The 24,767-nt window shown below is 36.0% G+C and overlaps 1 protein-coding gene, 1 long non-coding RNA gene and 2 pseudogenes across 2 annotated transcripts; 2 read left to right on the forward strand and 2 right to left on the reverse strand.

Annotated features, from left to right (window-relative positions):
* Window positions 1–246: 246 nt before the first annotated feature.
* On the reverse strand, window positions 247–7,176 carry LOC120172370 (homeobox protein LUMINIDEPENDENS-like). Its single transcript, XM_039179841.1, is given in 14 exon segments — window positions 247–1,301; window positions 1,716–1,990; window positions 1,993–2,232; window positions 3,603–4,031; window positions 4,428–4,516; window positions 4,615–4,643; window positions 4,726–4,777; window positions 4,853–4,982; window positions 5,379–5,472; window positions 5,556–5,649; window positions 5,737–6,089; window positions 6,328–6,458; window positions 6,700–6,727; window positions 6,829–7,176. Coding segments are annotated over 14 exon segments (2,946 nt in total). The 5' UTR covers window positions 7,003–7,176; the 3' UTR covers window positions 247–473.
* An 8,092-nt stretch (window positions 7,177–15,268) lies between these two features.
* Window positions 15,269–17,735, forward strand: LOC120172364 (annotated as a pseudogene).
* Window positions 17,736–18,981: 1,246 nt separating this feature from the next.
* Window positions 18,982–21,559, forward strand: LOC120172366 (annotated as a pseudogene).
* Window positions 21,560–22,833: 1,274 nt separating this feature from the next.
* On the reverse strand, window positions 22,834–23,991 carry LOC120172368. The gene is made up of 3 exons (XR_005520958.1): window positions 23,948–23,991; window positions 23,745–23,866; window positions 22,834–23,069 (listed from the first exon to the last, which is right to left on the reverse strand). It is a non-coding gene; the product is annotated as an uncharacterized LOC120172368 (long non-coding RNA).
* Window positions 23,992–24,767: the final 776 nt, after the last annotated feature.

The raw sequence follows: 24,767 nt of genomic DNA on the forward strand, positions 1-24,767 counted from the left end.
TTTTACTGTATAACCCGATCTAAATTTTAAAAAAATCTAGTAAAATCAGTTTCTTAAACAGTTAAAAATTATAATTATTTCGAGTCAAATTTTATTTACCCGTCTGCCCTCCATGTTCAGTCGATTGTCGTTCCAAGTGTTGCAGCAAGGCTCAAAATTTGATTGCAGATTGGGAGATTGATTACAACAAATTCCTAAGCCAAGGTTAAGCCATTAGTCCGTGAGAGAGAAAATCTGGCAAGTGTTTTTTTTCTTTAATCTTTTCATGTTGCTTATCGAATGGAGAACAACCAGAAAACTGCAATTGCATTTGTAATGTCCAGCATACAATGACGTCCAGCTACAGCTAGTCCTATTGGCTTCCATTTCCATCTATACAACCGCCAAAGAATTTAATCGCCATGGAAAAACACCCGCCTTGGATGACAAGCCCGACATTCCCGACCCAACAACAACAGCGGCAGCAAGCCTCGTCATCTTCTGTCACGCCATCTATTTCCCTGTCTGTGCTGGTCCCTACGCCCAGGAGAATTCCCTTGCCATGACGGCCTATCGGCTCTATTGCTCCACCCGGAATTCATTCTGGGTTCAATGTAGTTCCTTCCCGCTGCATACTCTGAAGACCTGTTTGGACTATTATCTGGACTCCATGACTCGAAACCATCATTACCCACGTACTCATTTTCTTTCCGTGGAGGATGGCCCGATCGCACCTGAGGCTGCATTGATCCCCCAAACGACGATGATGCATTATAATTGTTTTGATTAGCCTGGGAATGAATATTAGAACCCAAACTCTGTGCGCCTCTCCAGGGATCAGAGATTGGACCTATGTTTCCTACTGCGGGTCTAGTCGAATATGGATGTGTTTGAAGAGGATCGTATGCATGGTGTGATTGTCGCTTTGACAGCGACGGCATCAACGGAGATGCAGAGTATGAAGAGTGCACTTTTTCAGGTATATGTGGTACCATGGTTTCTACCCGCATTGAAAGACCAGCAGGCGATTGCATAACAGAACGGGAAGAGAGACCATGATGTGCATAAGCAACATTAGGGGAATGTATCTTTTCTGAATTCGTCGTATTTGTTTGAGGCAACAGCTGCGCCATGGCTGCTGCAAGCTGTTGAGCTACTGATCTGCCATTTGCCTCTTGCCGTGGCGCCACCATGCTAGTAGCGGGAAGGCGTTCGGCAATGGGAACGACCGTTCGAACTCCAACAGTAGCTTGGGCAACTCTGTCTTCCATTTGACTATGTTGTGAAAAAGGGTTCCTCACAGCCTCCGGTCTCCATCCACTCTGCAAATTAAAAAATATATACACATTCAATAAGATGAATCCAAAAACTAATGAAAATGTCATCAAATCATAGATTCTCTGGACGTGTAACTTTTAGGATAGTACAACTGTAGTACTATATAATTTCATAAATGTTGCTATGATTGCTGAGGATCCAGACATGCCACGTATTGCCATCTGGATACCTGATAATGATACCCATCAATGATAAACATAAACCATTCGCCATTCCCCGTGTGGGTCATGCTCCCATCTTAACATTAAATTGGTTGCCATTTTTTTATACCAAGTCTCACACTTTTTAACCTTATAATTTTCTACCTGGTTTAGTATATTCCTTTTCACGTAGATTTTCTTTTTAATCATGTATGAAAATGTGGATCCAGGTAGTGCAACGAAGCCTATATCACGCACCGTTCCTGGATTGCTCGATGGTGTCGGAGATGGAAGAGACACTTCAACCTTCTCTTCCACCTTTTTACCAGTATCAGCCCCACCAGCCTTAATCATGTCTAGCAGCTTCACTGTTTCTTCACTCGACAAGTTACCAGCTTGGCCAGAAGTTAAGGCAAAAACCAAAGCTGGGTTTTTCAGCAGCACAGCTAATAACTCAAGATCCGGCTCGGTTGCAACAGCACCACCAATTTGGGAGGAAGAAGGTTCAGAAGTAGCTGCTGCACCATTTACATTTCACCATGGGTGAACTGTGTTTCAGTGGAGTCAGTATCGGGTGGCTGTTCGGTTGGGATTTCTGGGGTCAGTGTGTCATCGTGGTCCATTTCTCGATCCCATGGTTCCTTGGGGTTAGAGGGTATCTCCTGCTTCGTGCAATAGAATGTTTCCCTCTCTCTACGGTTTCTGTTTTTCTGCACGTCAACCTCTTTGCTACTCTCACCGGCAGCAACGGTCCAAAGTTGGTCGATTTTTATTTCTGCAGAAAAATACAAAGCAAAATGACAAACAGTCTGAAACCCGCAGATCAATTAATAGTGAGATGACCCATGAGTCACTCTAACAAAGAGAACATTGACCAAAAATATCAATATCAAGCTATGGGGAAATTTTTGTTTTTTAATTGTCTGCATTGAACAAGGATGTTGAATTGTCTTTTAAGCTGGAAATCATAGTCCAATTGTAATCGAATTATTCTGATAATCAAATAAAAAAATGGGTCCATTACTAACACTGGCTTAGATATACAAAATCATTAGAAGCGGATTGAAGTGACCTGTGTGTTGTTATTATTGTTCTTTTTGAAGAAGAATTTGCTGGTAACAAGAAAAGCATGTAATGCAAGTTTTGTTTTACAGCACAACGAATCTGTGATCGTCAAGCCTCTTCGGTCAATTTTTGCTAATACAGGTAATACCTCTTCAAAATATTCCAAAATCAATGACATATTTGCTTTGATTATATTTAAACCAAAAGTGCTCATAGTATGACAACTTATATCCAGAGAAGTATCAATTTCTTAACATCCGATATCAAGTTCATGGCATAAAACAAAATCCTTATTTCCATCAGCCTGATAATTACACCTTGGAAGCACTCGTCATTCAAGATTGAAGCTCCTTATAAATAAATAGATCTTTAACAAGGATTCAATCAATCATAATTGAGTATTCCATTGAAGAATTAAATGCCCTTTGCCTTGGTTCAAGGCACACTTATTTCAAACGACCAGCATGATACTATTGAAGAAATACAATACTCCAGTCTGATAATAAAAACATGATAGAGATTGAACTAACCACTGTGTATTAGCAAAAGCTTTTTGAGAATTTTATCTACCATGACTAGCTGTCACTAAAGTTTTAAACCAATGGTTTTCATTTTCTCTGGTATACTTCTTGGATGTACAATTCATCCACGTGCTGATGTTCATACCAAAGAAAAACAATCAAGGCGTAGAAACTAACTTTAGAAAAAGATCAAAATCAATTAAATGCAGTTATTGGAATCCTAATATTTTCAAATTTCAACAGGAATATTTCCACCCTGACTATACAATTATTATCACATATCAAGAAAATATATCTGTAACAATTTTTTAACTTTCAATATAACTAGGTAATGAGGGATGAGCATATAACAACTAAACCAATTCCCAATTTTGAAGCATAAAAGAAAGTTTCCAAAAGGAAAAAGATTGTGGGATAAGGGACAGAGAATTAAAGCAAGTAGTCAGCCATGGTTGCAAAGATGCAATTGAATCTTCCTCCATTGTGGATACTTAAATAGCACTCTCTACCATCTAAAACAGAAAGCAGGAGCGAAAGAAATACACTGATGCAGATTTACCTGGCGGCATGTGCCATGGGATTTTGAACTCCTGGCATTTCTCCCATGGGGATTCCTTTGAAGCCACAGGCTGTTTTGGATCAACAGTCATTTCCAGCACGTTAGAAGTTTTGAAGGGAAGTATTACAGGCTTCTTTTGTTCTTCAGGGGGCTGGGAGGGAACTTTAGAAACTGGTCGAGAAAAGCTGGTCTTAGAAGGTGAAGGTTTGTTCAGACCTTCACTCTTCACTTCATTCATCCCATTAGAGGAATCAGTTTTCCCATGTTTACCCTGCATATATAGGGCACGCATTTTTGCCTTTTGGATATCATCAGCAGACAGAGGACGACTTTGGCTAACAGGTACTGTTCTTGTTGTTTGGGAGTTTTTGCCAGCCACTTTTTGCCCTGGCTGTTCTACCAACTGAACCTTCCTACGTTCCCTACTATCTGGACTAGCTAAGGCACTGTGATACTCTTGAAAAGAACTAAACGATTGCACATGCACCAGCTTACATGTTTTAAATCAATTATGATCGGTAAAACAGAAGAATGGATTGAAAATAAGTTCCATCAAATAGATCATATCTAGCATCAAATAAACCCTAATAATAATTATAAAAAATAATAAATGTAATAATAATCCAAATTGTTAAGGATGAGAAACAACTAATGTACCAGACACAAAAAGCAGCAGATTCTAATTGAGCTGGAAAATAGACACCGAGCCTACCTCTCTTACAAGGTGAAAAAAAATTATCACTAACCCGACCAAAAAATAAATAATAAAGAGAGAAGGGAACGGGGAGGAGTACCAATAATCATTAAAAACGACACCAAGGATACGAGCACCAGAAACACCAAGGTGGTTCTTCTTTGAGAAGTCATCCATGGAGGCCGGTAGCTGTTTCAAAACTAGTGGAGACTCTAATTTCCTGAATAAACAATTATCTTTATTATCTCCATATTACGATATACTAAGAATGACAACCAACATATAAATATTAGATGCAAATATAAATAAATCCCACACCTGACATTAGATGTAGCAAGAGTTCCTTCCTGGAAGACCATTGACATTAATTAGAAAACAACAATCAATCATATAATCATGTTACCAAATATTTAATTTTTCCATACTTACAGCATTGTAAACATTGGACAGCCACGAGCTATCACCCATAATTTCACTGATACTGTAGTCCGAGAGAAATAATAAGAATTAAATTGAAAGAAATCAAGCACACAGGGAGGCTAAGATGTAGAGTTACCTCTGCTTCAGTAACATTTCATTCTGTGTTTCAGTAGAGGATCTCAAGCCATTTGGTTTCTTCGCAGATTGGCTTCTTGCAAACATTTTGCTCCACCGTGATATCAAAAGTCTTGCCTTGTTTGATACGTCTGATCTTCAAATCAGAAAATGAGATCCAAGGTACCATAAAGCATATAAATAATACAGCTCAGCAGAAAAACTATTTTCCCCACAAACGAAGGTTATCTACTAGTGGATTTTTATCAGGTACACCAGAAAGAAGGTATTAGTCTTCACAGCATTTTACTCTGAACACTTAAGTTCAAATACAGGGAAAAAGAAAGAACAAAGCATTATACCAGAAAAATTAACACAACCAAAACAAAATATGAAAACTTCTAATAGGGCCATAAGTCATTATCACATATGAAACGTTGGTTAAGATCTAAGATAATGATACAAGCCCACTAAGAAAAGAACAATAATAAGATATGGGGAGATGAAAAGGAAGAAGAAGAATTAAATTCCAACCGACAAATGCAGACCTGAAAATCTGTACAAACACAGCTTGTTAACACTTTGCAGTACAGCTGACATATGTTCGGGGAGAGCTTTTTGTAGCGGTAGATGGGAAAGAACCTACATTCCAAATATTAACTGCAACCTTGGTAAAGTTACAAATACAGGGTCATATAAATCATCAACGTTGAATCTACATGTACCTTGAGGATGATCAAGACAACAGTAGTTTGTTCTTCAACAGCTGCTTGACTCAACCATGTTGCTATAATCATCACACCACCTTTACTTAAAAACCTGCAAGATTAAGAGACACTATCAAATCAAATAAGACAAGCAGCAGTATGCTTATTGCTGACTGTATTAAGTTTCCTTGATAAGTACCAATATAATACTGATGGATTTTGTATCTGCAACACCCACTCCATCAGTTTCACCTGCCCCGAAAAAGTTTCTTCTTTCTGCATCTTACAGAATATGTTTTCAACAAAATGCTTATCCAACTCGTCTATGCAAGTAAGAGAATCATCATGTGTCGAGCATGATGGTGCTTCTTCAGAATTAACAGGGCCAACAGAATTTAAGGGAACTGGCTCAACTGGTATAACAGCTTCAGACCCAGTTGGGAGTACCCCTTCTTCTGTTTCTTTACAAGAATTGAATCTCAAGGCTTTCTCTCTTGACAGCCGAACTTGCTTCCTCACCCTAGTGCGTTGGCTATTAAAAAAATCACGCACCTACAGTTTAACATTAATCAATCAAAATGCATTCTCTGGGAGACAGTATGATTGGAAGCATCGTATTGCTATATATAAAAGTTGGAAGTAGATAATTGAATTTACAATAATATCTAAAAGACCATACATTAACATAAATGCAAACCGATTCTTAATATTGTGTACATCATTGGCCTAAAGATATGGAAAGACTTAACGTTATAAACTACAAACGACATTAATTATTAAATATATATACCTGTGTGACAGAAACGCCAAATTGAGCACTAATCTCTCGGGATTCTTTCTTAGTAATCGCATCTTTAATGGAAAAAACAGCTTGCATATACTTCACGGCCTTGGGGTTAAGCAAATCTCTTGGACGTTTCCCTGGGAAAATATTAGATGATTTAGATAAAAAAAAAGTAATAAACCACGTCCTATTTCATTAAAAATCGCACATTTTACATTTGGAAATAGTTGTCGCATCAATAAGCACTGATGAAATCAGTTGAAGCTAACGATCTCAAAACAATTAAACAACTATAACAATGCCGTCGCTAGAAAATTATAATGTAGCTCTTAACAGTATCTCAAATGACCCCACAAATCAACTTTAGCAGATGCTTACCAATTTTTATGGACAAAGCACCAGCTGCCTGCAAAATGGCAAATAAAAAGTTTAAAATATAGAGAACGTGATTTATTTTTTATCAACTCCGGCCAAAGGGAAAGAAAACGGAATTTTGGAATGACGAACCATTTCTTGGGCGAGTGGGTTGACGCCGGTGAGTTTGCATTGTGTAACAACAACATTCTGAAGCTGGTCGATCTGGCTGTGGAAGAGCTCCCTCTGAATGTCTATAAACTTTTGAATTGACTCCATGGTGCTCCCAATCTCTGCCTCCGCCAGATTCTCCTTCAACGCGTCCATCACCTAAGCTCCAGATTGATAAATCTAAGCTCCACGCACCGAATCGATGCCTACCTCGCATTGGAGTTCAGGGCATCAATAACTTGGAGAACGGAAATAATTAAAAGTGAAGATTTTGTTTATTTATTCGTTTCAAAACGAATTATTAGGGTTAGGGTTTGCAATTTAGAGAAAAAATCGAAACCAGAAGATAGAGAGAGAGAGCATCGACTAAGGGTACAGCCGAGTTACGATAGTAAAGCCCAAAAACAACTTTGTAGGCATCAACCACGCGCTAAAATTACTGCTGGCGCGCGTAGGATTTATTAGAGGCTATTTTCCCGATATATCATAATCTACCGCTTGTTTTTCTGATTAGATACAGTTCAGACTATATTTCTCGATCTAACACCCTTTGTAGAAATGTGTGCCCCTGCAGCGTACTTAACGTTGATTTGGCGTCACGTGGAGTAAGGCGCGCCTGATGCTGACATGGGATACACGTGTGTATAGCGCGGCCACTGGGACGCGCCTTAGGCCACGTAGGTATAGCGTGGGACAGGGGTCGCGCCTTATCTGATAATCTGCCACGCGTCAGTAAGGCACGCCCCTTGCGGTGCGTCTTAGGTATAATTATCCACCTATCCCGACGTTTTACACCCCTATCCCTCCCTATAAATACCTCAATCTCAATCACTTTCATCACACCAAATTCTCTCAATTTATCTCAAATACTCTTATAATTTCTGTCTAAGGTATATTTTATTATATTTTTAATATTTTGTATTTAATTTATTTAAGTATTTAATTTATTTAATATTTTACTTAATTAATTTTTTTGCAAATATAAAATGAAAATCGGTATACTTCGCTTGGATAGAAATCATATATCTCGCCACTTACAGATACGGTAACATTTTAATGTTTTAATTTAATTAAAATTATTAGTAACAATTTGTTGATTTATTTATTGCATGATTATTAGATTAAGAATTAATTTTTGTAATTATTTAATTTTAGGAAAATGATTGTATATTAGATCCTTTTATTAGGAACCCTAAGTTGGTGATACCTAGCTGTGTCTTGCCGTGTTTAGTAGAGGCTGGATTCGATTATATAGGTATATATCAGGGTCACTGTAAGATAGAACCAGACCTTATTTCTGCCTTAGTAGAGCGGTGGAGGCCGGAGACCCACACATTTCATCTTCCGTGCGGAGAGTGCACGATTACACTTGAGGATGTTTCTATGCACCTGGGGCTTACGGTGGATGGAGATGTGATATCGGGGAACGCGCAGGGTTCCTGGACTGCTTTGTGTTGGGATAATCTAGGACGTGTCCCGGAAATTTTTAACAGTGGTCGGATACCGTTAAATTGGTTAGATGTCAATTTTCGGGAGTTGAGCGAGGACACGTTAGATGATGAAGTTAAAATATATGCACGGGCATGCATATTGAAGCTGATAAGAGGGTTGTTGATGCCGGACAAATCGCGCAACCAAGTTCATTGTATGTGGTTACGACATCTTATCGACTTTCGTGTGGACGGATTACTCAGTTGGAGCTCGGCAGTTTTGGCTTTCCTATACAGGGAGATGTGTCGAGCCACTGATTACAGGTGTAATGCTATCGGCGGATGTCTCCTGCTGCTGCAGTCTTGGGCATGGTATCGATTGCCCTTTTATGTCCCGTTGTGAATAATCCATTCGTATTTACACTACTCTTGAGGTAATTATAAAACTGATTTTGTATATTAATCATTTTATACATTGTATAGTATTTTTTTTGCTTGAATAAGTGGTCTACTGATAGGAAAAATCATCAGGAGCCACATGATGATTTAGAAAAAATTAGGGTGCTAATCGATCAAAAGGCTGGCACACAGGTATGAATTTTAATGTTTAAAAATCGATTTTAGAATATAGTTATATAATTAGATTATTATTTTGATAAAAATTATATATATTTGTTTTAGTTTGAATGGTGTCATATTCTAATGATGATGTGAGGACGGTGATCCCACCTGAGTTGAAGGGCCCATCAGATGTTTGGATGGTGTTGGTCCCCTTGATTTGTTATGCGACCGTCGAGTGGCACTCCACTGATCGTGTGCTCCGGTAATTTGGTTGTTTTCAACCAATTCCGGAAGCACTTTGCAATATGGACGAGTTGCATAGCACAGATAGACGCGGCAAGACCGATACAGATTGACTGGTAAGGCATTATGAGTGCGTCATGTTATGGGAGGATCGACATCGGTGCCTTCCCCGTAGGAGCCCATTTATGTTGATGACTTGACGGTTAGTGATAATTATTATAAGTGGTTCAACAGAAATGGGAAACCGTTTCTGCTTTCCGAGGATGCACGAGGGCGGACCTTTCCACGACGTCGACAGAAACGTTCACCGACACAGCACCATCGTCCCCCGACTCGTGGACGGAGTGTAGGTGCTTCCGATTCATCCTCAAATACACCAGCAGGACCTTTACAGCAGCCACCGTCTGCAGTAACTTACATACCACAGCCATATATGATGTTACCGCCGCCGCCTTCACCTGGTTTTATGACCTCATCGTCTCCACCTTCACAGAGTTTTATGACCCCGCCATCTCCACCTTCACAGAGTTTTATGACCCTTCCTGGAGGCTATTATGGGTCTATGTTTGCATATTCGACTTGGGGTTCATATGCTGGATATTTGGCGGGTTCAGCCTCATCACTCATGGTCGCAGCACAGACACCTCATTTACAGTTTTCACACTCAGCGATGTCTGGGTTTTATGAGTTTTCCCAGTTTTCGCAGGCCGGTGGGATAGTCAGTCATACACCTCCAGGGTCCTTATTCTATGGAGGTGCTTCATCGTCATCAGCTATTCATCAACAAAATTTAGCTGCTCAGGACGACGACGAAGAGGATGATGGTGATGATGATGACAGCGAGGAGTCACAACCAGTGATACGAAGAAATCCTCCTCGAGACCGACAGCCACCGCCCTGCGGAACACATTCGCGTCGCAGGCATCGATAGATTTTGTTTTTTTATTATATTTGTATTTAGTACTTTTTTATTGTAGTTGTTTATTGGACTTTTTTATTGTAATTTTTTATTATTTATCATTTAATATTTACTTTAATTTGTTAATATGGTTGGATTTATTTTAATTTATTTTGTTAATTTTGTTGGACTTTTTGTTAATTTATTTTGCTTAATTTTGTTTATCACCATTTAATATTAGTTATTATAATTTGGTTATCATTTACCATTTAATACTTATTTTATCGTTAATATCAGTTATTCGTTAATATAACGCCAACGTCCAATATCGTATAATTGTATCGTTTTTTTAATCTTCATCAGCAGTTATCGAATAACATTAACTTGAAGTAAATGCAAATTAAAGTACAATAATTATTAATTAATAAGCAACTACATCATTTCCTCATCAATTGTTACTTGATGACAACAGAAGTGGACATGTTTTTCTAGTGTGTCCTGTGTTTCTACAATGCCCACATCTTCTGTCTTGTCTAGATCTTTCTCGAATATCCATATCGCAATGAATTTGATTAGATTTTGGACGACCAAGCTCCCTCAATAAACTCGGATTTGGTACAATCGAAAGCTAATCTTGAACCCCATCAGGGTCTCTGTCATTACCTATGGGGGGAACTCAAATTCGTATACTTTAAAAACTTCATATAGTAGGTATACGTGATCCATAAAATGGTTATAGTCTTGACGTATATGCGAGCAAGCTGCTATCACATGAGAGCATGTATATTTCAGAGTTTGAAAAAACCTGCAGTCACACGTTCTATCTCTTAGATTTACTCTTAATGACACAACTTCAATCCCTTAAAGAGGTCGCGACAACTCTGCGAAACGAAACATTTCATGTCTTCTAGAGAAGCTTGTTACAGACATCACATTTGATGCATCAAATTTTTTTCTGTAGATCTACAACTAATCTAGGGTGATAGACATGACCGCCTTGCATCCAAGTTTGAGTTTGTCCCCCGAGCTTCGCAAAAAGCACCCCCAAACAAAAATATGTAGTCTTTATCAAAGCCGCTACAGGTAAGTGACGTGCACCCTTTAAAGTTGAATTGATTGGCTCTGCCAAGTTGGTCGTCATGTGTCCATATCGATATCCACCATCATATGCGTTCGTCCACATCTCTTTATCGATGAGGCTGATGTAATCGTATCCTTCCTCGTTCTTCGCCCGCAAATCTTGAAGCATTGATTCAAACGTTCGAGGAAGAAGTTTGCGTTCGAGGAAGAAGTTCGTAACCTGATCAAAAAATGTATAACTTACTAACTAGATCAAAAGGATCGAAAGAAAACAAACTAAATCAGTTTCACTTACCCATGCACACAAGTAATTGACACTCATCATTCTTCTTGTATCTTCCATGGTAGTTCGCAGCAATGTGTCGAAGATAATACCTATGTTGGACAAAGGGTGGTTGCCACATTGGACCCAAATAATCCATTGCTACTTTGATCCCACTCCACGATCTGAAATGACACATATTTTTTCCCTCGTGATAACATGTGCACATAAATTTCGGAGGAAAAAAGCCCAAGAATCTGTATCTTCTCCTTCGACAAGAGCAAAAGCAATTGGAAGAATGTTGCGATTGACATCTTGGACAACTGCCAATAATAAAACTTGCTTGTATTTTCCATACAAGAAAATCCCGTCGACCTGGACCACATATTTGCAGTATTTGACAGCATTAACGCACTGTGGGTAAGCCCAAAAAACCTGATAGAATTGGCATCGATCGCGGAGAACTCGATCATTATGGTATGCATAGGAGGTTTCGAAGTCCACAATTGTCTCATGATTCAACCTCCGTACCAGCCTAAACCAGCTTGGAAGTTCGTTGTAAGATGCATCCCATTCGCCATAAAGTTTGACAATGGCATTTTGTTTTGCCAACCAAGCTTTTTTATAGGAGACAGTGTACTCATACTGCGATTGTATAGCTGAAATCAACACAGCAACAGCTATATGAGAGCTTGTTTTTACCATGGGCATGATGGCTTGGCATACCACTTCCGAGTCCAAGTTGGGATGATCTTGGTTGACCCCTCCAGCACAACATGTGTGATGACCGTTGTATACTGTTAGTTCCTATATGTTGTTTTTTCTCTTCCTATTCGATACGTGAATCATCCAATTGCATCCGTTTTCGCGTCGGGCACAATACATACATATTTTTCTGTCGTGGAGCGGTCGACTCTCGATTGAACAGAATTACGGATATTGTAATTTTTTATAGCTATCATCGCTTATTCTTTGCTTGAAAACTCCATGCCTAAATATAACTCATCATTATTTATTGATGAGTAATATCCATAGTCACCGAGATGAGGCATATCCGTAAATTTTGGCACATACATTACATCATAATCAACTTCATACATGGTGCTGGAGGGTTAATTTGTGCCACATTTGTTGGAACTTCATCCACATCATCATCATCATTAGGAGTTGAATTGTGGTGATTATGGGTGAATGAATAGTCCAGTCTCAGCACCATCCGCACCAGGCTCATGAAGCGGTTTTCTGGTGGATATGATGGTTCCTCCATGCTCTCCACATTTAGGTCGAAGAACCTACTACTTGCACGCCTTCCCCTTGAACTGGAAGGCATATCGACATTCAGATCGAAAAAGCTCGCAGTCGAATGCCTCCCCCTAGAGCTTGAAGTTATCGTGTCAAATGGAAAATGCACAGACTGTTGCGTCGATGGAATCTCCATATTAAGGTCAAAGGGATTTGCAGATGAATGTCTTCCCCTTGAACTGGACGCGATGTTTCCATACGGATTGTTCGTCGACCCACCTCGGTACATATCGTAAGGAGTTGCGGATGAATGTCTCCCCATTATGGCATTAAAATCATTACACATTATTGTCGTCGGGTTGTCAACTTGTTCAGCCAGCCCATAGTGGGAGCTTAATGATTAACCCCGAAAAACACGCACTTGAACAACCTTTGCATACATCTCAATATCACCATCTGAATAATTACTTTGAGAATCATCCATCATTTTAACATTATCATTGTTCGATAGTTCGAACGCTGTATAAGTTAATGACAATAATGATGTTGGAAATCTGTACTGCAACGACGATATTCTTCTACTACTTCCAACATGAATCTTCCTCGAAATCTTCGTTATCAGCTCATCAAGAGTTATGTTTCTCTTCAATGATATTTTAACACGTTCATTTAATACGAAAACAACGTCGGTTTCATCTTCTCGAATTTCACCATCATAATAAAAAATAACTGAAAGTCGTGTCATTCTTTGAGTTTAAAAGTGCGACAATATTATATCTGCAAAAAAAATAACTGAAACAAAACTGATTGAATAAATAATATATAAACGAAAATAAACACAATAAATTTTTTACACATAAACGTAAATAATTTAAATAATATAATTTTATATTATTACATGTACCACAAAACTATTTCGACGTATGCTCCCGATTTTTAATTTTACAAACACAGAAATTAATTGACAACAATTAGTATAATATTTTTTTCAAATAATCATAATAAACAATAAGTATAATAAAAAAATTATCACAAAATTACCTAATAATGAAAAATTACACAAACTTCTGAATCAATTATGAAAAGATTGTCGGATTGTTGTATTAAATTTTTATAATCGAGAGGAGATGTGAGGAGTTACCGGGGGGAAAGAGTATTTATAGCTGAGAAAAGCTATAAGACGCGGTACCTGCACCGCGCCTTACATAATTATATAAGATAAAATTAAGACGCATCCCCTAGTCTGCGCCTAACATAATTGTGTTAACGGTAAGGCACGGTCTCTGTCAGCATAAGGCGCATCTCATGGGGAACGCCTTGCCCCACGTGGCATCAAATCAACGTTAAACGCGCTGTAGATGTGCGTCTTTCTGCAAAGGGTGTTAGATCGAAATATATCTGAACGGTGCTTGATCGGAAAGAAAGCGGTGGACGGTGATATATAAGAAAAATCGCCTTTATTATACTGCATTTTTTTTCTTTGGGTAAATTAGATAAATAGTCATTTATGTTTAAATAAATTTGCTTTCGTTATTGATTTCAAAATTAATGATTTAATAACATTTATAATAAATTAATCATTCAACATTATTAATTGTTATTGTAGATGATGAAATGTTAATATAATATTTTAATCAATTGATATAAAAATTGTATTATCACATAAAATCATCCTAATAATTTTATTTGCTTTGGCACACCATTTCTTTTTATCTCACAACAACACTATTACTTTCGTTGTTAATCATCCTCTTCTGAATTATCTTATCTTAATTCAGACACGTACTTTAAAATTCACACATGACACTTCTAAACTCTTTATCTCTTATTCTTCTGTTTCTCATTATCTATCTACTTTTTTTTTATTTAAAATAAATATTAAAAGTTAATATTTTTTAATATTTCATTTTTAATTTTGTGTATGAAAACAAATTATAATTTTACACTTATTAATAAATGAGTTCCACTTAATTATGTATTTATATTTTATTCTAATAATTTAAAACCAATATCTTTAAAAAATAATTTATTATTTAATAATTTTTTTAATTACTTATATATAAATAAAATTCACGGTTTATATATTAAAATATTAATAGTGAATTATTATAAAATATATTTTTATTATAATTATATATTTTTATTATAGTTTAAATTTATATAATTTATATATATTAACTTTTTTGAATTTATTATAGTTTAAATTGATATGATTAATATACAAGTGTAAATATAATTTAAATGTTATATTTTTAATATACATTATAATGTCTATTATGAACATTTTATCATTTTAAACTTATTTTTAACATCAATCTCATATAGTTAAATTTTAAATTTAAATATTATACAACACTTTTAAAAGTCAATTTTCAAAAGTTACGTCAGATTAACTCTAAATATTTTTAAAAATAATTATTTATCTTAAATGTTAAATGTAAAATATATTTGCTTAACTAAAGATTAAAATTTAAAACGATATAGTTTTAAATTTTAATTTTTCCATTCGAAACTTTATAAAATTAAATTTGATTTAAATTTAAAATTTAAATAACTTTTAAAATTAGTTTAATAAATTGCATAATTAACTTAAATAATTTAAAATTAAAAAATTGATCTATCCAAGTAGAATTGATTGTTGATCACAATCAAAATAATACTAGAATCCAACGAACGTCCCTTATTATGCGTTCGTATTTCATTAACTCTTTGTGTTTAGGATTTTATTAATTCTTCCTTCATTCTCTTCGCTCTTCCCCTTCCTGTTCTCCGTCCCTCCTTATCGGAGGAAGAATAAAGAAAGCCCTCTCCAATCCCTTCTTATCTTTGTTTATTTCAACCGCAACGCCAAAAACAAACGCCCAACATCACCTACGATTACATAGCTTCCTTGTCCTTGCACCTGCGAGTTGTGATGCCATCTCATATCGTTCCTGATTCTCGGTAAACTAGTTTCTTAATTTCCCTTTTTTCTTATTCGAATTTGTTTAGGGTTTCATGCTATTTTTGAATCCTTTCAAACAACATGATAGCTTGCTGCTTCTAATTCATAACCGATTAAAAAAAATCAATTTTGGGTTCCCCGATTACCCTTTTCATTCAAAGTCAATGTAGAAACGAATGAAATATTAAGAGATTTAATTTCCTTTTTACATTCTATTGTCCCTCGCCGCTGCTTGAGCGATACCCCTCACTACTAGCCTTAATTTGCAATGGCCTTTGCTTTCATGTGGAAGCTACAAAATATATGGCCATTTACTGTGTTCAAATTCGATGATTTAAGAGCCTCCCGTGACTAGTTCAGAAGCTTCCGATACCAGACCGGACTAAAAAGTTCGTGTTTGCTGTGAGGGTACCTAACTCTCAGTCTGTCATTTACATGCTTTCTGCTCAGAACTTGTCTGAGAGGTCAGCTGCTGATGCTCAGTGTCTTATTAGGGAACTTAGACCGGACGCTGTCGTCGTACAGGTTGGTATCGCAGCTCTCTCCGATATCCTGGCTGAAGATAGTCTTGTTGGTAATACTGTTCCCACTTCCTCTTTTGAAGTACTCAAACGATGCTTTGTTAATAAGATTAACAAGGAGCAGTACGATGATGTGGCTGGAAAATTGGTTTTGAGAGAGATATTTGGTGTTGGTTTTCATGGTCATTTCTTGGCTGCCAAGAGGGCAGCAAGGGAGGTTGATTCAGCTTTCATGGTGCTCGAATCACCAGTTGGTAATAATTTTCTTTCATATGATTCCTCCAAGGAAGTTGAGGCAGGGAGCAAGATTCAAGGTCTAGTTAGTAGTTTGGTTCCACAAAAAGGCACTTCAGTTCCAGTTTCCAGTTTTATGCGTAGGTTCTGTGTTACCAATGATGTTCAGTCACAGATGGTGAAGTTGTTATCTTCGCAAATAGATTTATTGGAATCTGGTTCTGAGGTCGGATTGAATGAAATTCGTCCAACAGGGAGTTTTGAGGCTCCACCATTTGCACAATCAATTTATCCACTGCTTTTGGATCTTCATGATATATTCGTTGATCTTCCTTCGATTGGAAGAGCACTTGCACTTTCACAAAAGTTGCTTTTAGATGTAAACAGAGGGGAGGTTGTGGATACCAGGATAATGTCTGAAGTTTACACTTTCAGAATTGCTGTTGAAGCACTGAGAATTGCACTTAACAACGATGGCCAGCTACCCATTGAGAAATTAAGAAATGCCAAGACATCTGATATTGCTTTTCCTGAGCTCCCTATCGAGGACAAGTCGCATGCAATCCTTGCACAGGCTCTTCAAAGTCAGGCTAAGAACTTCAAGACTGTAGTAGCTATAGTGGATGCTAGTAGCTTGTCAGGTCTTAGAACAAATTGGAACACCCCTGTTCCTGATGAGGTCAAGGATTTAGTTTCCAATCTTATTGTAGAAGATGGGGAAACCTCAAACCACACTGACAATAAGCGGTTGTTATCTAAGAAACCTGTGGTGGCTGTGGGTGCTGGTGCAACAGCTGTTTTAGGAGCATCATCAATCTCTAAAGCTATCCCTGCATCAACCTTCATGAAGGTTGCGACTATGAATGTACCTTCTTCACTGAAGCTAGTTATGTCTCAGACCCAGAAGGTAGTGGGAATTACTCTTGGTAAAACTCTTGGTCCATCAAAATTGGTCGCCCCTGGACTTGCAAGTTCTGGAGCAAATTCATCTTTCTTCAAGGCAGTCGCTTCAGCTGAAAAAATCCGGACAGTGGTCCATGGTGTTATTGCCTCAGCTGAAAAAACCAGTTTTTCAGCCACGAGAACGGCTTTCTATGAAATAATGAGGAAAAGGAGGGTGCAGCCAATTGGGGTCCTACCGTGGGCTACTTTTGGGTGTAGTATTGCGACTTGCACGAGCTTGCTCGTATATGGGGATGGTATTGAGTGTGCTGCAGAGTGTCTTCCTACAGCACCCTCAATTGCCAGCTTGGGTCGTGGGATTCAGAGTTTACAGCAAGCATCTCAAGCGGTGAGGCAGAAAGATGACAACAGAATACATAAGTCTATAGAACGCTTAATGCACAGGTTGAAGAACGCAAAGATTCAATAGGCCTAATTCTTGTACTTAAAACTATTTTTTTACTATTAAGCATCTGTAAAAGTGATGCCTAAAGATTACTGTGCATAAAAGTCCATAGCAGCGGTTGTTTTTACATCATGATTCATGAGTGTTTTAAGGCAATTGTTTTTTTCTTTTAAAGTTTTGTTAATATATTTGTTATAGTAACAATATATTAAACAAATGCAGGATTTAGCTTTATCTGGAAGTACACAATTATAATGTAGTTAGCTATACTAGCTTTATCCATCATCTGCAGTGCACTGGCTTTCCATTTTTCTTATTGGAAGATGGTTGTATTTGTATATTTGTCACCACATCTTTGCTTAATGGCTAATGCTGATGCCATTAATCTGTTCATCATCAAGTGACAATTGCAGCACTTCACGCAGCTTTCTCGATGTTACTGATATCAATACTGGGTTCTTATGGAAAACTTCAGTCCAGTATAGGAACTATTATTCATGGGTAAACTATAAATCTCATCCCTGAATTTAATATATTCCTATTTTGGTCACAAACTTTTAAAAATTTCAATTTGATCATTCAATTATGATATTGTTTCATTTTTCACTCGCCGCTAATCATTTAACAATGTTATGACAAGACATCTATTTTTACAAATTATGAAAACACCTTATTTTTTAAAATTTATAAAAATATATTAAATTTTTCCTTGCCAAAATTTTAACTTATTTTTTTAAATTCCTTTTAATTTTTTGACTTAAAGTATTTACTTCCAAATCCCGACAGTGGAGAGGTGAAGGAGGAGACAAGAAATATGTCATAATTCTACCATGATCGATCGATTGGTATTGTAGATCAGAGTCGTTTCCTCCAAATTTTGGATTGATTTTTTTGCAAGTTTCAAATAGATTTTGAGAAAATCTAAACACATAAAATGATATGAGAAAAATAAGGTGTGTTCATCAATGTTTGGGTAATTGAAAAAAAATCGAAGAACAACTACGTCGATGGCGATATGAGATGGAGATAAAACTCTAAAAGTTTTACAGTTATTGGAAAGATGATGAAATAGGAAAAAAAATTAGATGACTTTCACATAAGCATAAATTTAGGCCACATTAGCAAACAATAGATCATGCTATCCAATTGTTTCTAATTTAACACTTGAGTGATAAAAAATAAAACAATTCAAAAGTTGAATGATCAAATTATATTTTTTAAATTTGGTAACCTAAATAGGAATATAATCAAAGTTGAGTGATAGAAAGTGTAACTTAACCAATAAAAATTCCAGTAAAGTAATTATTTGTAGTTCTTTGCTTGCTATGAGCCTATGACCTACATTTCCCTAAAAATATTTTTTGCCCAGTTCCCCTAATTTTGATAATCAAACCATAAAATTCAGATCTTTAAATAAACACTGAAAAAATCCGGACCTGGAACTTCAAAATTGGTAACAGTGGTGCATTCTAGAAGGGATAGGTTTGATTTGACTTAAAAAAATGGATTGGGATTGGAATTTTACGAATTTGGTTTCTCTGGTATGTCTGGGATTTGCCGTATTTCTGTATTTTCAGTTTCAATCTCCATCTTCTTCGCTTTACATTCATGGCTTGGCTGAAGACGCCTCCCTCAAGTCCATATACCACTTCACGGTCAAGGTATTCCTTTTTTTCTTTCAGTTTTTTGGATTGGATTTTGGATATTATTACTATTACTTTGATGGGTAAAACTTGAATTACTTGCTTTCCCTCATGTTTGTATATTTTCTGCTGCTAGACCTGGATTTGTATTACTGTTGAATTACTTGTTGCTTGTAGTTCTGCTGATATATATTATCACTTTAAACGATCCGATTCATTCCGCTGGGCTATTTGGTGATAGCATAAACCAAAGCTATCTTCTTTAAGTACTACATGTCTTGCAGGTGTGCCTCCAGATATCCGAACCCAGAACTTGAAACATAACACACATATAAGCACACACTGCAGAATGGATACCAATTCATCTACTAATTTCACAACCATACTTTACCAGTAGACTGTGTTGTGATTATGATTGAATATTTGATTGAGTGAGTAAATTTTTGAGTTATTCGACTTGATTAATTATATTTTATAACTCAAACTTTATTTAAAAAAAATTCGAGTTGAGTTCATGAAATTAGAGTCAAGTTGTTCGAGTTTCTGTTTAAGTTTAATTGTTAATATTTATAATGTCATGGCACTAATTGATTCTAATTTAAATGCCTTTCTATAAACGTATACAATATACATATATATTTTTTCACATGTGATATACATATATATGCAGAATTGAAAGACTCAAACTTGAAAAGCATCATTAATTATTAAAAATTTCAACTAATTAAAGTTCTATTTTATAACTCAAACTTTATTTTAATTTTCCCAGAGTAAGTGTTTGAAATTTCGAGTCGAGTTTTTTAATGTCAAGTCAAATTTAAAAATTCGAAATTTCCTAGTCGAATTTTATTTGCCCGATACCAAAAACCTAAATTGTCCTCTTCAGATACACACACGTCACTCAAGGTTTTGTCAATCTTTAGATGCACCTTGACAGATTCGAACCCGAAACATAACACATATATATAAATGCACTATGAAGAATGATATCACTTGGTCTATTGTAGGTACCCAAAGAAGACAATTGTGGTTTATGCAATCACGGCATGGTCCTACGGGCTAGGCCGGTTTGAGACAATCACTCTTTAGTTTTAACTTTTGATCATTCATCATACACATCAATGTCTGTTTCTGAAAAAGAAAGTTACACATCAATACTTTTTTATGAAAAAAAAGGAAGAAAGAGAATAGTCTCAAGCTTCAACTGAATAAACTTTATGTTATACGAAGTGCAGGACATTCATGGGAATGATGTAAGTTTAAGTGAATACGAGGGGAAAGTTCTTTTGATTGTGAATGTTGCTTCAAAATGGTAATCTACCTGCTTCATCAGTTAAACTATACGACTTGATTCTTTACCATCATGATATAAACCTTTTAGCTATTCATGTTAAAAATCATTTTCCTCCCCGTGGCAGTGGTTTAACGCAATCAAACTATAAGGAGCTCAATATTTTGTATGAAAGTACAAAAACAAAGGTCTGTTAGTTGTCGTAAATTGGGGAATTTTTTGTGTTGTGTCTAATGACTTTTGGATTGAAGCTTATAAATGTTGGAGTGCAGGCTTTGAGATATTAGCATTTCCTTGCAACCAGTTTGCAGGGCAAGAACCTGGAACCAATGAACAGATTCAGGAAGCTGTGTGCACCGTCTTCAAAGCAGAATTTCCTATTTTTGATAAGGTTGTAAATACTTTTCCTTTGCTAATGTTTGTTGTATTATTTCATTGTTTGCTTTTGGATCAAAGTGCACTTAGAATTTATCGTTTCCCTCTTACAATAAGCAATGTCAGTCTCTTGAACTGCATATATAGCTTCCCCCGCTATGGTTCTATCTTATGCTACGCAAACTTATGCTTACATTCTAGTGAACAAGCATAACTAATTAATCTCCGTAGAATGAAAATGGAACCAAATGATTGGTTTACGACTATGACACGGAAGTTTCTCTATTCAGAGCGGAGCATACAAGCCTATGTTTTCTAATATGTCAGATCTGACTATAGGTCGAGGTAAATGGAAAGAATGCCGCCCCTCTTTACAAGTTTCTAAAATCAGAGAAAGGCGGATACTTTGGAGGCTCAATCAAGTGGAACTTCACGAAATTTTTGGTGAATAAAAAAGGAAAAGTTGTGGAGAGATATGCTCCAACTACATCACCCCTCAAAATCGAGGTTAGATTTGTTCTACTCATTGAGAAAGCCTGATGCCTGAAAAAATTGTATAAATTCCATCAAATTGTTCCGATTTTATAATTTACATTCCTCTCTTGCAGAAGGACATACAGGACCAACTATGATCTTCTTGATTGTGAAGATATAGAGCTACTACACCATATAGCATCAAGGAAGCTGCAATGGAATAAATCGTAGAATTTCTCGTTTTCAGATCATGGTAATTGTGGGGATCAGTGATTGCAAGGTCAACCATTGATAATATCTGTGGAGCTTTTACACACAAAGATGGGTGCATTTTGGGATAATATTTGATCAATTGATTGATACTGCTAGTGACCACTCCATGTATTTTGGCATTTTACAATAATATTTGATCACTTGATTGATACTGCTAGAGACCACTCCTTCATGTAATTTGGCATTTCAGACATAATAAATAAATGCAGCCAGACAATGTTGTTTAAGGCCAAATGTTTCGTTTTTGGACAACTTTTGTGATGCTTCTCCATCTTGCTCCATACACAGACCTCTTATGATATATGTCTGCTGCAACTGCATGTTGTAACTCTCATCAATTGCTAGATAGCGGGGAGAAATTAAATAATTAATGGAGAATTCTCTTACATATTATGATTTTAATTTTATTGCTGCTTATTTTAAAAAGTTCATGATAAAATAATAAAGAAAAGAATAAAAGATTAATAGTAGATGCGAAAGGTCTCAAACTATATAAGGTGGAGTCTTGATACAAAATTTTCTAATTTAAAATTTTATGTTCGTAAATATGTACTTAAAAGTTTTTTCTATAGTCTTTCTTATATCCTGTGTTTTATTATCATTCTCATAACTTATTTTTGAAATTATTTTTCTTGTGTTCTTATATTATGATGCTTATTTATTTTTTCATCATTCTTTCACCGATTTCATTACAAATTTAAATAAAAGAATCATTAGTGTATGACTAACGAAAGCAGTTAATTAAGCTATCGACCGAACCAAATTAATTGAATTTTTTTAACTATAATTGAATCAAAATTTTCTTACAATTATTAACCGACTTTTTTTGAAAATGTTTTTAATTATATTAATTTGAATTTAATAAGGATATTTTTCCATTTGAAATTTGATTGGATCTTAAAAATTTAATAAATCTAAATGATTAAAAAATTAGTTAAATCTTAACTCTTAGTAGATTTATATATATATATATATACATATATATTCAATTAATTACGATTTCAAATAAATTTAACCGTTAATCAAATATTTGGAAAAAAAATAATCATTTTCCAACCTAACTAATATCAGTGATCAACTATTCAACTGAACTCATTCAGTTCGATTGATCTAATTCAGTTCTAACAAAAAGTGAACACTACTATGTATGGCATAACAGGAAGCGGCTCCAATTTAAATTGATGAAGATTTGATAAACTGTTTACTTCTTTTTGGTACAAATAATTGTTATACGTACAGAATTGAAGAGCAGTAATGAGAACCCGCCCAACCCCCCAAAAATACTAATAATAAAGGGCCAATTTTGATTGTGTAAGTATCAGTTAGATCATACATTAGGCGTGAAACAATAATAAACAAAGGAGCAATTTCGCGATTTCCCCATCACAGTCCATCCATAGCAGCCTGAAATTCAACAGATATATTCTAATTAGCAGTAATCAAAGTGCCTAACAAATAAATCAAAGGCAGTAGAAAATGCACAGATATTTACTGCCAGATTCAACCAAGAGATATGTCGACCTCGGCAATGCCAAAGTTAACTGAAAGATTCACGTCTTCCAAAATTTGCTTAATAGTGCATCACAAATGTGTCGACCACATGGTTTCACATTTTAAGAGGCCCAACTTTTATGTAAAATATGGACAAGCAAACTGGGAACATGGCTCATGCATCTTAATTTCATAGGATTTTGCAAGGGATAAAGCAACTTTTAGCCCCTGGACTCAACTTGGTCGTTGAACCTTTTTTTGTCGAACTTGGATTTTTGGCCCCATTTTTAGTCCTCCTGATGACATGACAATCTCAGAGCATCACATCATAAAAAGGATCAAAAATGGGAAAAGTTGTCAACTTCAGGGACTAATGTGGACCAAAGAAGTTCAGGGACTAACTTGAGAACATGGGCTAAAAGTTTATTTATCCCTTTTGCTAATTAATTCCCTAAGAACATCCAATGCATTGTGAATAATGAACAAAGTTAACAACTACCACATTTAATACAATGTTACTACAAAAAAATATATTAACCAAGAGAAATGACACTCAATAAAAGAACGGTAATGGTTATACTACAACACCTATCAGTAACAAGATGGCCAACTTGAAGATGATAGATGATCCTCTCCCAAACACAAAAGCATTTGCGACATTCTGAATTGAGAACCATTTAAAGATATGTTCATGGTACATAAAATATTTACTGCCACAAAATTAAGAATGGTTAGAAAAACAGGATGCCGGAGCTGAATTTCAGTAATCAAACAAACAACAATATACCAACCTTTGAAAGAAAAGAACATAAAGAATATATGCAATCTTGTTTGAATCTCTACCACTAATTTTAAATATCTTCTTATAACTCATCTTGACTAGTCATTAATTCATAAGCATATGCCACGACAGGTACTACAACAGCTGACCTGCACATATTCCAGTAAAAAAGGTGAAACTGAGGAAATACAAATTATAAAATTAGAAATGGAAAACGACAAGGGAAGGTGAAAGAATATTGACTTAACATGACAAATTTTACATTTTAAAGCAGGAGTCTTAGGAGTAGCAAACCAGAGGCTGTCAACTACTATGATCCGCTCCATGGTGCTTTAACCACGAAAATCACAAGGAACTAGCATGTGCTGCAGCATTTCCCAGTATTTTCCAATGGAGGTCTCTTAGATAAAATAGTATGAACAAATTAACCACAGGTGGAGTAAAACAGCTTCTGGGGAACAGTGATGCTAAAACAATGGCAAACTCTACTATTGGAATTCAAAATCCGCCTCAATATTTAGTTGGCTTCTCCATTTTTATATAAACTTTGGAGAATAATCACCAAATTATACAACTTAGAACAATTCTGCATTTTATCCGTTATGAATCCCATGTCCTCAATACCATCTTGAGGGGGAAATTAACAGAGCTTGTTCAAGTCAGAAAGCAGCTGAAGCTTGTGAAGAATATACTAAAAATCCCAGATTTATGTTGAATCACACATATGTACCGTGAGTGTTAGAGACAGTATGCACTTAGCCAGTTTTAGAATGCAACTGTTAAGGACTGCAGCAGGAAGAGTTAGCAATTTACTCTTCTTTTTTCAACTC

The sequence above is a fragment of the Hibiscus syriacus genome, unplaced genomic scaffold (genome assembly GCF_006381635.1).
Source record: "Hibiscus syriacus cultivar Baekdansim isolate YM2019G1 unplaced genomic scaffold, ASM638163v2 tig00111848_pilon, whole genome shotgun sequence".
Taxonomy (NCBI): domain Eukaryota; kingdom Viridiplantae; phylum Streptophyta; class Magnoliopsida; order Malvales; family Malvaceae; genus Hibiscus; species Hibiscus syriacus.